This window comes from Ipomoea nil, unplaced genomic scaffold (genome assembly GCF_001879475.1).
Source record: "Ipomoea nil cultivar Tokyo-kokei standard unplaced genomic scaffold, Asagao_1.1 scaffold2826, whole genome shotgun sequence".
Classification (NCBI taxonomy): Eukaryota; Viridiplantae; Streptophyta; class Magnoliopsida; order Solanales; family Convolvulaceae; genus Ipomoea; species Ipomoea nil.
Genome location: NW_017619254.1, coordinates 758,481 through 773,225, shown reverse-complemented (window position 1 = coordinate 773,225; position 14,745 = coordinate 758,481). Strand labels below are relative to the sequence as shown.

Below are 14,745 nucleotides of genomic sequence, written 5' to 3'. Positions count from 1 at the left end.
AGTTACTTAACTTGTGTATAAAAATACATCAACTTATACATATTATGACGAAGGACACTGGCAACAAAAGTAGTAGGGTTGAAGCGAGACACATATATGACTAAGAATGGAGAATAACCTAAGTCATATACGGAGTACTTGTTATGCATTTGAAGGGGCCTCTACACTATAAATAGGCATCATTGTCTCCTTTAAGACGTCATAGTTTGTTCATTACATCCAAGTAACTTAGTGGTGTTTATTTGGACCGTTGTTTTAGACATTGTGTATACTCTTTTGAGTCTAACGCGCTGAGTAATAAAATCATTCTTTTCCTATCCCCATTTTATATATTTATACCCAGTGTATGGTAAACACAATCATGATAAAATCATCACATTATTGTTGTTGTTGTTATTATTATTATTATTATTCAAAGCAATTATTATAATCATACATGTAATTTACAAACTTTCAACTTATAATCATATAATTTACAAATTTTCAACACGAAATGCAAGCAATTTGGAATATCCTTAGTCGCTAAATGCAATACTTCCAAAATTTCAAATGTGTGGATTATATGCCTTGCCTTCAAGTCAAAGTAATATTTTTCATCAAAATTAAAGTATTACATTTTTTTATATAAATAATAAACATTTTATTCATGATTTAGTATTACATTTACTACTATAAGTATTACATTTTCATCTTGACTCGACTCGATACGTTTCACAGATAAAGATTCGTGAGACGATCTCACACAAGTTTTTGCCACTCAAATTAAATCTTTGGGCTGGTAATCATTTTATCATTTGACTAAATTAATGAATGGATCCCACATTGTATGAGAACTACTATCACATATCTAACTTAATCTGATTAGTGTTTTATACGCTAAATTTTTCTTTTTAAACCGTTAAATTTAACAAACACTTTAACTATAACCCAAATTTGAATTTTTGAAGTTAAAAAAAAAAAACAAACAAACAAAAAAAAAAAACAAGTGAGTGAATTTGAATGATAAAAGAAGTAACACACTACATCATATCCTGGGACTCCTCAAATCTAAATAAGTAAATATGTTGAGAAGAAAGAAAGTTGATTGTTCTCACCTACCAACAACACCACATGCTTCTGCTATCCCAATCAATCAGTAATTCTAAACAATTATAGGCCTATTTGGTAAAATATTTAGCGTGCTAATTTTAGCTTATATGATCACTATTAGTTGTTTGATTTAGTTAAAAAATCAATATAAGTGTTTGGTTAATCATTTTTTGTTACTCCAAAATGCTAAAATTCAAAAAGATACTCAAAACAACTTTTTTAATTAACTTTTTGATAAAATAAATTATACCAAACAACTATCAGCTAACAATTAATTTACCAAACACATTTCTATAATCAGATAATGTTATCAACTAGTCATACTCTCTAACAGCTAACAACCATATACCAAACAGGGTCATAATCTTCCTACATTTTATATAGGAAAAAGTGTCAAATTAGCCACCTAAGTCAACTGGATAGTGCAATCGGGTCCCCTAAATGAAAAAAATTCCATTCAAGTCCCCTAAATCGATAAAATTGTTCAATTAATAAGTTCAAGTTTATTTGTTTATCAGGTTAAATGCATACGGTGTTGACATGTGTCCTTATTTTATTTCTTTATTAAAAATATTATTTATTATAAACTAATTAAAATAATAATAATAATAATAATAATTAATTTTTAAAAAAAATAATAACACGACCGTCTAAAGAAAATGACCATAGCCAACAAAGGAAAAAACGGCCATAACTGTTTTTTAGATCTGGACGAGAGCTACGGCCTTGATCGCCGCCCTCGTTCGTGACGGAGGGCTACGGCCTTGGATGCAGCTACCAATTTTGCACGAATACAGAATGAGAAAACAATATTAAAACAATTTAGGAAGTTTTTGTAAATAAATAGAAATAAATATTTCTAAAATGTGAAAATGCTATTCTTGAAGAGTTTCCGTGCAGAAACAAATATTTTAAATTTAACATGTCAATAAAGCTGTCGGTGGATGTACTGTGTTATACAGCTCTGCTATATACATATTACATACCACCAAAATATGACTTTTCTATGGTAGTTAGCTTGCATCAATGCAGTGAAGTTTGTGATACATAATATTATTTTATTTATTCATTAACTATATTATTTGTAAAAAACGAATCATATATATTAAACATTTATCAAATGAAACAACATCTAACACTATAAAATTTAGTATAATTTGTCCAAGCATGCAATGTTAAGAAGACGATATCATTTTTTAAAAAGGAGAGAATAATAAAATTATAAATGAAGATTTGTTGTAGGGTTTATGGGGTTGATGATATTGAAACATGAACTAACATTAAAGAGTGTTGTATTCATCCAACCACCACTTGTTAGGCTCTTTTATGTGTATTATTAATTATTAATTTGCTATATATCATCATCCACACTGCTTAACAATTAACATCCCTCAACGGACCATTATTATTATTGTTGTTTAGCAACAAATTTATTACTGGAGGAGCTTGATTAGAAAATTAGCAAACCCAAAAAAAAAAAAAAAAAAAGACAAAAAGAAAAATGAGATAATCATGGATGGCCAAACATGGTATTAAATCAGTAGTGCGGTGATATAAAGGGCGAACTCCTACGTGGGACCTGGGGCAGACAATTCAATGCTATTATGAGTTGATGTTTAAGAAAGAATGTAAAAAAGATTCAAAACCATTCGATCAGAGTCTTCAGTCTTCACTCATCACCAACATCTTCCTAGGCCTATCTGCATATATAATTTCTATCTGTCTTTTTCCCCAGAAAATCCTCTATCAGCCATGGTCATTCCAGCGGTATGGTACTATAATATAATCTTGATGATTTGCATATTGAATTTGTTTTGTTTTGTTAGATACTATATATATATGAATGATTCTTGTATCTGTTTTGTTTGGATGATTATTGTTGACACTGTGAATATAATGGTACGATGATAAAGAAGCTAATTTAAGAACATATATGTTTCCAGGACAGTGAGGTTCCCAGTGGGTGGCCACTCCGGCTAGGAAACATGAATATTAGGCTGAGATTGTTGGAGACATCGACGGCGACGGCGACATATTCTTCCCCAAGTTTCTCCTCACTTTCCTCTTCAAATCTCGACACCGAGGTAAAAACTTTAATTTATCCTATATTAAAAACCTCAGCTTTCTGAAACTTTCTGAGTCACATGTTGGAATTTGAGTCTACGTTTCAGTCCACGGCATCATTCTTCCCGGACCGGAGCGTGTCTCTGGGGCGGCTGATCGGAATTAGGCCACCGGGAAACCGAGGGTTTCCGGGGAAAGTGCAGGTTGAGGGAAATCTGCAGAGTGATATTGATCACAGAAGATCGCATTCAGAAGGTGGAAAGGGAGAGGGAGAGGGAGAAGGGGAGGGTGTTTGTGTTCCATTGTTGCAGAATGTTATGGGGAAGATGAGTCGCAGTAAAAGCAGCACGAAGCTGAGAATGGGGTTCCAGAACTAGCCCAGATTGGGGGCCGGCCGGGGATCGGAGATAAGCTAGCTAGCTCCATTCTGCTCTTTTGTTTTCTTCTTTCTGTATTTGCTGTTCTGCATTTCTGCTCCCTTGAGCATAATAAAAGATCCCCTCTGCCCTACCCTCATAATATTCAATTCACCATTATATACATTCCCAAACAAAATATTATATATTATTTTTATATTAAAAAAAAAAAAAAAAAAAACAAGTCGGTGATGAGTACTGAATACCATAGTATTAGACTGAAATAGTAATTGACTGCACGAACTTAACTCATTTGTTCAAGAAGTAGTAGTATTTGAGAGAATAGATTAAAGTTTAAAACTCAACAGCAATAATGTAGAGATTATGACTAAAGTGGACAGATATATTCTTTGTGCACACTGACATTTGGTTTGTCTGCTGAGTTAGTATAATTTATATTTTCTTACATGCTTTGTCAGGACAGAATTAACTCTTTTCGTTGTATTAATATAGAACTCGAGTAATAAAGTGCAAAGTGTTAGTTGAAAATAATTAAATAAAATGACGGTGTTGCAAAGTATGAAAAACTTGTGGTCGAGCTCTCTATTTAGACACATTTAGAATTTTGTCTTATGGTGGATTATTAGTGCAGGTATTATAATACAAAAGGGACAATTTGAGTTTGGTGTTATTTCACATCATTGAACTGGAACCACAATTTGTTATGGACTAAAACAATGAGCTGCTTAACACGTACAAATATTTTGCCTTGTTTCTAAATATCAGGATTATAGAGTCTCGGAGCCAATCAAAGAATTTAAATAACTTTTGAGGCATAGGCCATGGTGCGCCGGAAGTGTTTTGCAAATAGATGTTAGCTGATAGCTCTTAGTTGATTGGGTTTGTGGGTTTTGACTAGTTGATAATATTAATTGATTGTAGAATGACAATCATTGCAAGGTGGACACGATTCTATCTTCTTAATTACTGAACTATATATTCATAATTATAAAGTTATATATTCATAATTTTTGAACTTCATATTCATAATTATTGAACTCTATATTCACAATTACATAACTCTATGTTCATAATTACTGAACTATATGCTCATAATAATTATAAAGATATATATTCATAAATTTTGAACTTCATATTTATAATTATTGAATATCTATATTCATAATTACAGAACTATATATTCATAATTATGAACAGTTTTGGAGTCGTGTCCACCTTGCAAAGTAGACAGGTTCCACAGCATAATTTGCCATAGAAAGATGATTGGTAAATTAGATGTTAGCTGATTACATACAAAATGACTTTTTCAAAAAGTTTATTCAAAAAGATGTTTTGCGTAGCTTTTTGAATTTTAGTGTTTTAGAGCAATAAACTGTACAGAAAGTTAATTAATCAACATATCATATATATATATATATATATTGATTGTTTAACCAAGTCATACAAACAGTAGTGATCAAACAAATCAAAATTGACTAATAGACTAACTATTTTACCAAACACAATCACAATATTTCTTGCCTCTAAGAGCTCTTTGGTTCGCGGAAAATATTTTAAAGGAAGTGGAATTGAAATCCCATGAAAAAACAATTATTATGAAGATTAATTTCATTGTTTGGTTGATGAAAAAAGAATTACTGGGAATACTAATTCTATTGTTTGGTTAGATTTGGAATTGTAAGGAATAACGAGTATAAAGACCTATATGTCCATACAAATAAATAAAAGTAATATAATTAAAAAAGAAAACAAGGGTAAAATAGGTAATCCATACCACTTTTTCTTCCCATCTTCCATGAAAAACAAAATCTTTGGTCCAACCAAAGATTTTGTTTTCCTCAAATTTGAGGAATTCATTTTCCAATGAAAAATGAATTCCATGAACCAAACACTAGAAAACAACATTTTCCTCTACTTGAAAAATATTTTCTTTTGAAAAACATTTTCCATGAACCAAATATCCCCTTAAGTGTGTGTACTCATAATAATAAATTAATTACAGGATTTTCAATTAAATATTATCCACGTATATTCTAGACATCTAATTTGGTAAGTTGAAACACTAATTAATATAACTCCTGATGCCCAGTTAGGCACAGATATTTTAATATAAATTGCAAAAAAATAAAATAAAAATAAAATTGCATTGAATATTGTACGAAGAAGGCACACTAACACTAGATATCCTTTATACTTACCTCTCACTTCAATCCACCTAAAAGCATCGCATCCAAAGAATTTTGGAGAGAAGAAAGAGTGTAATTCTTCGCCTAATTGACCTTTTAATGTGATTTTTTTTAAAAAAAAATGTTTGGACCATTAATAAATAAATAAAATGATATTGAATGTTTATTTTTAATGTAATGATTTTTTTAATTAGTATATTAAAAAAAAAAAGAATTCAAAATACATTAAAAATGAACATATATGTTAGTGGTTCACCTTGCAATGTGGATAATAGTTTACAGTATAATGATTGAAAAATAATATCACATTATATGTACATAAAAGTGACACAAACAGTAGTGAATCTATGTACTTAAAACAATTAATCTATGTTATTACAATAATGAATTTATGTACTTACAATAATGAATATATATTTAAAAAAAAAAAAACTAAAATAGTGAATATATATACATGACTTACCTACAATAATGACTTTTATTAACTAAATTATATATTAAAGTAATGTCTTATTTTTTTAAAAAAAAGAAATATATATAAGTGTTATTTAAAAAAATTTCATTTTTTTATATATTTTTATATATTAATTTTATTTGTAAAAAACGGAGCAACCGTTTTAAATCAAGGTCCACGATATCTTTACTGTGTTTGTAATTTGTATTCTCTTTTCCACACAATAAATGTCATGATTATTATTAATAATATATTCTTATAAAAATACAATTATTTTTGAAAACCAAGAACCAATTTTTATTAAATCAAATGTTGAATACAATTTGGAATAGAGAAAGACCAAACAATATGACCGGATTGAGAACGAGCTGGCCTAACTAAGATATAAGTAACAATATTCATTGATCTAGAAATGAACTAGATAGACATAGGGATGTCAATTGAACCCGCACCTGACGGGGAACCCGATTCCCCGCCCTTACGGGGACGGGGATGGGAACAGAAATAGGGGATCGGGGATGGGGATGGGGGCAATTTTGAATTCCCCGCTGGGGACGGGGGCGGGGATAGGGAGTACTCTCCCCGCCCCGCCCCGTCCCCGATATATATATTGCCACACAACACACACAAATGTAGTACTTTGTATACAATATATATAATTTTAGAAGTATTCTTGTCATTGTATGTCATGCATATTTAAATAAAATGTTTAATTGTAAAATATTGAATACAACTTTGAGTTGAGGATGGATATATATGAGTTATTTATTTAAATGTTTTTTAATGTTTAATTTTTATTTTTTTTATAACTTGTTAACGGGGTGGGGATTCCCCGTCCCCGAATAATCCCCGTGGGGATGGGGATGGGGGGAATTTTTCATTCCCCGGCGGGGATGGGGATGGGGACGGAGAATGGAAAGAAAATCGGGAACGGGGATGGGGGTATGTCCCCCGCCCCCACCCCGCCCCGTTGACATCCCTAGATAGACACCGTAATAAAGTGTCGCGGGCACCCGTTAAGAACACATCCTATATAATTATTATAATTAAAATTAAAATAGGACTTGCCGACTTGGAAAATACAATAATGTTCTTTCATTTTCAGCTAACCATCACCAGAAGAAAAGGTCAAAGCAACCGAGAACACAATTCACTCAAAAAAAGACATTAAAATCAGGAAAAGAGAATAAAAATTACTTTCTTTCGTCTTTTGCTTGTTCACCGTTTCTCTCATTCATGGATACTGATTTCTGGACCTCTCGCCTCGCAGCTGCCAAGCGGCAATTCAATTTGCAGCATCACCATCACACATACTACCATAACAACACCTCTCAATTGGGTTTGTCTCTTTTTTTCTTTCTTTTGCTTTTGATCGATTTGGGGTGCTTTAATTCGTATAAAGATCGGATTTTGTTTTGTTGTTGTTTCTGGGTGATATGTAGATCGGCTGAGCTTAGATGATTTCGAGGTTGAAGAAGAGGCCCGACCCGATTTCCCATGCCCGTATTGTTATGAGGACTTCGATATTACCTCCCTTTGCTCCCATCTGGAAGACGAGCATTCTTGCGAGTCCAAAGTCACCGTAAGTTCTGTTTTCATCAATATATACAACACGTATCTATATCTATATCCATATGTATAGACCATTACTCGTATTCCATTTAAAAAAAAAAAAAAAGAAAAGAAATTTAGATGTATAATTTAATGTCTGAATTATTGGGTTAGCTTCTATTGGTGGGAAAAGTTGATATTATCGTTCTGGAAATCTAATAAGTTCTTTTATGGCCAAAAAAAGTTGTTTTTTTTTTTTTGGGGTCATTTTTCTTCTATTCCCTGAAGAAATTTTGCTAGTTTTGATTGAAGGAAATATTGGCAAGTGTTATACATTGTTGCAGAGACTATTTATAATAATCTGTTAGCGAGTACTCCTTATCTGGTTGATATGTTTGATGGCCTGGTTGAGTATTCATGTATAAGGAAATCTGTTCTCCAGAATGGCAAATATTAGCCATTTGTTTATAAAAGAACATATGTGGTTTGTTTAGGTAATGGGTATCCATGACGGAATATGATTGGATGATTAAGTAAATGCTAGAAAATTATCATTGAAGGGTTGTGTGCAGATAAGCCTTTTTCCCGTCTAATCTAACACACAGCATAGGAATCTATTTCACATTATGCATTTATGCCTGCCCTTGACGTAGGGGAATGGGAACATAAATTTTAAATTTTCTTTTGTTTCATTAATTCTGCTCGTAAAACTATTTGTTAATTCTAGCTTCAAGAATCTTATAGCTTCTTCTTTTGCTTGCAGATTTGTCCCATTTGTTCTGTTAAAGTTTCGAGGGACATGTTAAGCCATATCACACTGCAGCACGGACAATTGCTCAAGATATCCTTTGATGTGTTTATTTTGTTACTTTCTGAATGAACTCTTTTAATCCCGTCAGGCAGCTGCTTCCTGGGAATATTTAAGGTTTCCTGAACTTAAAAATACTTGCAGCGCCGTCGGAGGTTACGCAGGGTTGCGATTCCCAGCAGTCAGGCACTTTCTTTATTAGGAAGGGATCTTCGGGAAGCCCATCTACAGGTGCTTCTAGGAGGCAGCGGGTATCGATCAAACACCGCAACTTCATCTAGTGCCCCTAGTGATCCCTTCCTCTCGTCTCTTGTGCTCAACTTCCCCGGGTCTGAAGTCGAAGAAATTTCAAAATCTGTGGTATCCAGTATTGAGGACAGTCCTACAAAGAGTGCGGGATCTGAACACATATGGAAGTTAAGGTAGTTATTCGAATCACTCAAAGATGGAAATGTGCACTCTTTTGTCACTATGGTCTATGGATTCTACATTTCTGCTTGTTTAGCCGTGTATATATATATACACACTAACAAAACCTTATAATTCCACTCTCTTTCTATTCCGTTAATTCTTGCAGTTTGGATCCATCGCTAAGTTATGAAGAGCGAGAAAAAAGGATAGAGCAAGCCACTGGAAGAGCTTTTTTTATCCAGGATATGCTTGCCTCGACTTTGTTAGCTGACAAATACCAGTAAGTTTGAATTTTGCAAATAATAGTGACTGAACAATATAGATTCAGATAAAAGGGGTGATCTCGCTGGGTTAAAATAATTTGGTGTATTAAACAACCCGGCACATGCCTCGTCTCAAAGTCATATATTACTGATGTATAATTCCCAGAATCCTCCCAACAAGAGGTGTTGTCCCTAATCATAACTGTAAAAATCAACATCCTCACTGTATTTTCTTTCCAACTTTTTGTTTGGAATTTATACTTAGTTGAGGTTGCCACTGTAATTCTGTAAATCTGTAAACTTTAAGAGGATTTTTAAGGTCTGCACTTGGCAGAAATGTTATCAGTAACAAAACTTCGAATAGGATTGCTCTTCAGTGTCTCTTTCACTTTACAAATATACAATCTCCTTTAAACAAAAGGAAATGGAAACATGTGCCAGACAGATGAGGGGCAAAGAACAGAGATGTTTTGTAATATTTACTTAAAATTTGAGTTGCTTTCTACAGGAATTGATTGAACATTTGAACTATACCACCATGCTGTTAAAAAAAAAAAAAATTCACCTCTACCAAATGGTTACTTAGGATTGACGGGCAACTCGCAATTTACCTCATCTAGTGACTTTTGACACGGGCTCTGAGGCTTAGAATTAGTATAGCGTAAGAAAAAATATATAAGGCAGGGACTCAGCGACTTTGATTCTTACATCAAGGAATCCTCCGACAGTATTGTTAGGAGTGAATACTTCACCTTGAATCTTATTCTGCTGTCCTCAACAAAGAGCCTTGCGCCTGTGACCACCCAATAGCCAGGTGAATCCTCAGGGCCTCTCACCATTTCTTTTGTGTCGACAAAGTGTGACATTTTTGGTGGCTTTGCTGGTGTGGGAGGGCCGCCAGGATAAATGGCTGAATTCAGATCAGCCTTGGCTGGTTTTTCAGGTGGAGTGAGCTTTGTACTGAATGGCGTGGTGATAAGCATTGATATCAGTCCTGACTTTCGAGCTGAGTTTGAGGGTTCGTCCCACTCTGACCTTCGGATCAATGCAGAGGACACCATTGAGAAACCAAGCCTCAGGAACAGAACTTTTTTCATGCCAATAATCTTCACCTCGAACCAGGCCTTGGTCACAATAGATGCAAAGTCATCTATTCGTGCCCCGTGATACTCGATTGGAGCTGTGCAAACATGTGAAAATATGCTCCATTTAACCGGTTCAAAGTAGTCTTGCTCAAACTTCACATCAATGGGCTCATAGGTGTGATCATCTGTCAGTTGAAGGCTTTCTGGAAGTGCTGATAAATGCTGCAGATGGATAGCTAGGTGATCACTCCTTTTACCTTCCAAGTACAACCGAATTCCAGTGACTGGCCGGTTTCCAGAGTCAACCTGCAAATTCTCATTGTTAGAGCTGCAAAGAGGAAGACATGACAATCCAACTATTTTTGGTAAAAAGGGGGAAAGCAATTTAACCATATAAATGGTCAGTATGTTGACAACAGCTAATGGGTTAGGAAGCAGTGATCTCTCCACTTTCTTTTCTACTTGTACAACTCTTATTACCATTTAATTATAGAGAAGATGCAAATATGCAATAATAAAGTTTAAAATGTATGTATAATGTTTGTTTTGGCATACAAAAGTTCACCTTCACTGTGTTAACAAAAAGTTTTGGACCCATAAAAGTAAACTGCAATGACGGAGAAGCCTGCTTCCTGCGACGATGAACAAGGGGAAGATCACTGTATGCTGGAGCCCACCTCCGAGGTAACTGAAATTCTAGAAATTGAAGGAGTTCCTCTATTGGCGGTTTGTCTGCACAAGTATTTCTTATCAGATACCAAAACTGTTTAAATTTTATATATTTGCAACAGCTAATATTGATTCATATATGTATCTATTCCAGTAAATCGGAGCACTACTATACAAAAAGATTTCTTACTCAAGTAATCGACTACATACTCAAACAGAAGATGGTATTACTGGCAATGTACTACACAAGTTATTGCTAATTTTATTAAAGAAAACAAGAATGTCTCTCATAATCTCATGGCCATTATTATCCAATAAAGCTATCTAATGTAGGAGAGTGTAAATAGAAAATCGCTGAGAATGTACAGTTAGACATACTCACATCGTAGGTATAGATTAATTGCATGGCTTAGAAATCCACTGCCCTTAACTCCATTCAATAGTGAAGCAATAGGCACAAAGGACATTGATATAACATTAGGAGACTGTGACACTGTAGAAAGCCACTTACTATGACTTTGACCACAATCACTGCCACCCCGACGAACATGAATGCTTACTATGTCCTGCACCGAAAATATCATGTCTTAGCTTGAATTTATCTTTTATTTAAAAAGCTGCAGAAAATTGTAACGCTTCAAAAGGTACTGCTGTAGAAACTGAAAGCATAGCATACATTGTTCTTTGAGTGGGATGTGATAGACGGTCTCATTGAGCTTGCAAATGGTAAACTGGGATCCCAGAAGATGGACTTCTCATCCTGTGGACAAAAAGAAAGTACCATCAGTGCATCAGTTTGAACTTTACAATTATTATGCATCTGAATCTATGGTCTTTGAGAGCATGTGTCAGGAGATCTAAAGAGTCCTAAAATAGGATTACCTTTAGTCTTTCATTAGAATTGTCAGGATTTGATTTTGGGCATTCACTTCCATCTTCAGAAAACTTCTCATCAGCTAATTGTTTTAACAATTTCTGCACCTCAATAGGTTCAAGAGTTGATTTTTGAAGCTGCTTTATGTGGATTACATCCTTTCCTCCCATCTTTAATCCAACAACAACATGGGTGCCATATTTTTCAATGAACCTGGAGAATCATGCCATTAGTTCCACAGTCAGTAATTTCCTACAATTAGAGAGTATCCTCTTGTACCAGTTGGAAGTCACATTCATCATTAACACGAAAAGATCTTTGAAAACATTTTTCTCTACCAGCAACGCAGTGGCAACTCCCAGTTCCTATGCTGCCTTCTTTTAAAATAGAAACTTTATTCAGATAATTTCTGTTGTTTCAGTAATTGCTTATAAAATACTTTATCTGTTAGTATGTCATCCTTGGCATATAAAAATTCAGCATAAGAATCTTACTCAGCAAGAGCAGGAGGATCCCAAGAAGAAGGAACTTCTCTTCTTACTTGCTCACATAGAGTAACATGGCAGCGCTCCAACTCGACATTATACAAGGTAATGAACCAACCATCAAAAGCAACAAGTTTAGTGCTAGCAGCATCCTTCTGCCAGTACCCTCTGTGGTCAAACATTGTGTTAAATAGACCAGAAGGTATTTTACCAGATAAATCTGCGTCCTGATTGAATTGCTCCGACATCTGAAAGCAATTGGAAAAACATTTTTCTTAAATGATTGAATGATCAAGTCAAGTGATATCATAATTTAGGTCTGAACTTTCCAGAAAGAAAAAAACCTCTCCAATGCTACTTTTGAGGTCAATGATCAAAGTCAAGTCTTCAAAGCAATTAAGGTCAATGAAAAATAAAAGCAAAGAATAGTTGAATAGACGTAAAATTCTCAGCATTTAATTCCAAAATTGAAAAGAGAAATTCAAATATTCATTTCAGTATGCAGAATGGAAATTTGAAAGGTACACAAATATGAAAAATCTCCAGCATTCATTTTCTCGCGCTTAACAATATCATTTCTCCGTGAACGAAATTAACATAGGCATATATATATACATGCAACTAAGAAATTTACGAATGAAATAAGAAGTTTCCAGAAATTACGTACCTGGTTAAAGGTAAGAGCATCGGAGCGGAACCGGGTCCGTTCACCTTTATCACACTTGATGGAGGTGGAAACATTGCGGACGACAACGCCACCGGGCATAACCAAGTCCTTTGTGGAGCTCCGATCAAGCTCGATCAGCCCCGACCCAGACGGGCCGGGCTTGCAAGCGGATAAACGTATATCCGCCGCCATGTCGTACCCGAAGCCCATAACGGAAACCGCCTTTTCCGCCGCGGTCTGCGGGTCCATTCTGTTATTCGGATGAAACGCCATGGAAGAAGAAACCCGAAACTCGAAGCTTAGATTCTGACGATCTTCTTGTATGGGCAGTGTGGCGTTTTGTAGTGAAAAGTCGATGGGGGTCAAATGACAGCTATAGCCTTTGCTTCCCGTGATGGTTTTGGGAGTAGTTTGGTTGGTAAAGTCATTTCAGGTATTTAAATATTGAGGGAAAATGGGCAGAGAGGACAGAGACGGCAATACGGAGTTTGTCAGGGGCGGGGAGAGTAAAGTTATGCATTGCGCGTTGGAGTAGGGTGTTGACTTTGACGATTGACGTCAGTTAACCCAACTTATTAAATGGGGCATAAAACTTTGACATACATTATTTATAATTTATAGCTTGCAAGTAGACTAGCTGACTTTGACTTTTTCTGCCACGTCGCAACACAATATTATTCTGTTCTTCAAAATATCAAATAAACCCTCAAATTAATATGCATAACGCAATTAACCCTCTTTGGCTCAAAAAAAAAAAAAACGCAATTAACCCTCTAATTTAAAAAGTTTCAATTACACTTTTAAACTTATAAAAAATGTAATTAACACTTTTAGCATGAAAATCTATTGACTAGACATGCCATTTGACGTTTTAGATGATTTGGAGCAGAACAACATATTTTTTTAGACCTGATATGGTAAAATAATAATAATAATAATAATAATAATAATAATAATAATAATAATAATAATAATAATAATAATAATAATACATTAAACAATTTAAATTTTTATAAAAAATTAGGGGGAAAAACATAATTTCCATCCTTCAACTATGATGGAAGTCCAATTTCTTTTAAATTTTAATTTTTAATTTTTAATTTTTAAATATCAATCATCAATAATAATAATAATAATAATAATAATAATAATAATAATAATAATAATAATAATTATTATTATTATTATTATTATTATTATTATTATTATTATGCCACGTCAGTTCAAAAAAAAATACTAAACTTAATGCCAAATCACCTAATGGCATGCCATTCAACACATTACTTTTGTAATTTGCTAAAAGTGTTAATTGTGCTTTTTTTCTTTTTACAAGTTAAAGAGCTAAAAGTGATAATTGTGGTTTTTTTTTTTTTTTCTTTTTACAAGTTCAAGAGTTTAATTTAAACATTTTTTTAGTTCACAGGTTTAATTGTACAATTACTAATAAGATGATGACTTATTTGACTTTTTTATTTTTTAACCCCTTTTGCAATCGTTATACCGTGCACCAGGGCGCACATAGCAATGTGCGTCCCGCACCTCGCAAAACAACGTTGTTTTGGTAAGTTCTGTATTTTCAGGTATAAAATTCTGTGCATTCTATTATATAATTATGTACATTCGAAAACATGAAATTTTTAGTTATAAAATTCTATATTTTCAGGTATAAAATTCTATGCATTCTATTATATAATTCTGTACATTTAAAACATGGGAATTTTCAGTTATAAAATTTTGTGTTTTCGGATATAAAATTCTGTGT

At 33.7% G+C, this 14,745-nt stretch overlaps 3 protein-coding genes across 3 annotated transcripts; 2 read left to right on the top strand and 1 right to left on the bottom strand.

Annotated features, from left to right (window-relative positions):
• Positions 1 to 2,676: 2,676 nt before the first annotated feature.
• LOC109158839 lies at positions 2,677 to 3,683 on the top strand. Its single transcript, XM_019306733.1, has 3 exons — positions 2,677 to 2,856; positions 3,033 to 3,173; positions 3,261 to 3,683. The coding sequence occupies exons 1-3, from the start codon at positions 2,842 to 2,844 to the stop codon at positions 3,528 to 3,530; spliced, it is 426 nt and encodes a 141-aa protein (XP_019162278.1). The 5' UTR covers positions 2,677 to 2,841; the 3' UTR covers positions 3,531 to 3,683.
• A 3,585-nt stretch (positions 3,684 to 7,268) lies between these two features.
• LOC109159224 (protein DEHYDRATION-INDUCED 19 homolog 4-like) lies at positions 7,269 to 9,754 on the top strand. The gene is made up of 6 exons (XM_019307310.1): positions 7,269 to 7,509; positions 7,613 to 7,752; positions 8,485 to 8,562; positions 8,668 to 8,951; positions 9,107 to 9,220; positions 9,712 to 9,754. Exons 1-6 carry the CDS (start codon positions 7,407 to 7,409, stop codon positions 9,716 to 9,718), a joined length of 726 nt encoding a protein of 241 aa, XP_019162855.1. The 5' UTR covers positions 7,269 to 7,406; the 3' UTR covers positions 9,719 to 9,754.
• Positions 9,650 to 13,351, bottom strand: LOC109159223 (MACPF domain-containing protein NSL1-like). Its single transcript, XM_019307309.1, has 7 exons — positions 12,984 to 13,351; positions 12,326 to 12,564; positions 11,840 to 12,044; positions 11,634 to 11,717; positions 11,340 to 11,523; positions 10,854 to 11,020; positions 9,650 to 10,594 (listed from the first exon to the last, which is right to left on the bottom strand). Exons 1-7 carry the CDS (start codon positions 13,254 to 13,256, stop codon positions 9,908 to 9,910), a joined length of 1,839 nt encoding a protein of 612 aa, XP_019162854.1. The 5' UTR covers positions 13,257 to 13,351; the 3' UTR covers positions 9,650 to 9,907.
• Between the last annotated feature and the right edge of the window lie 1,394 nt (positions 13,352 to 14,745).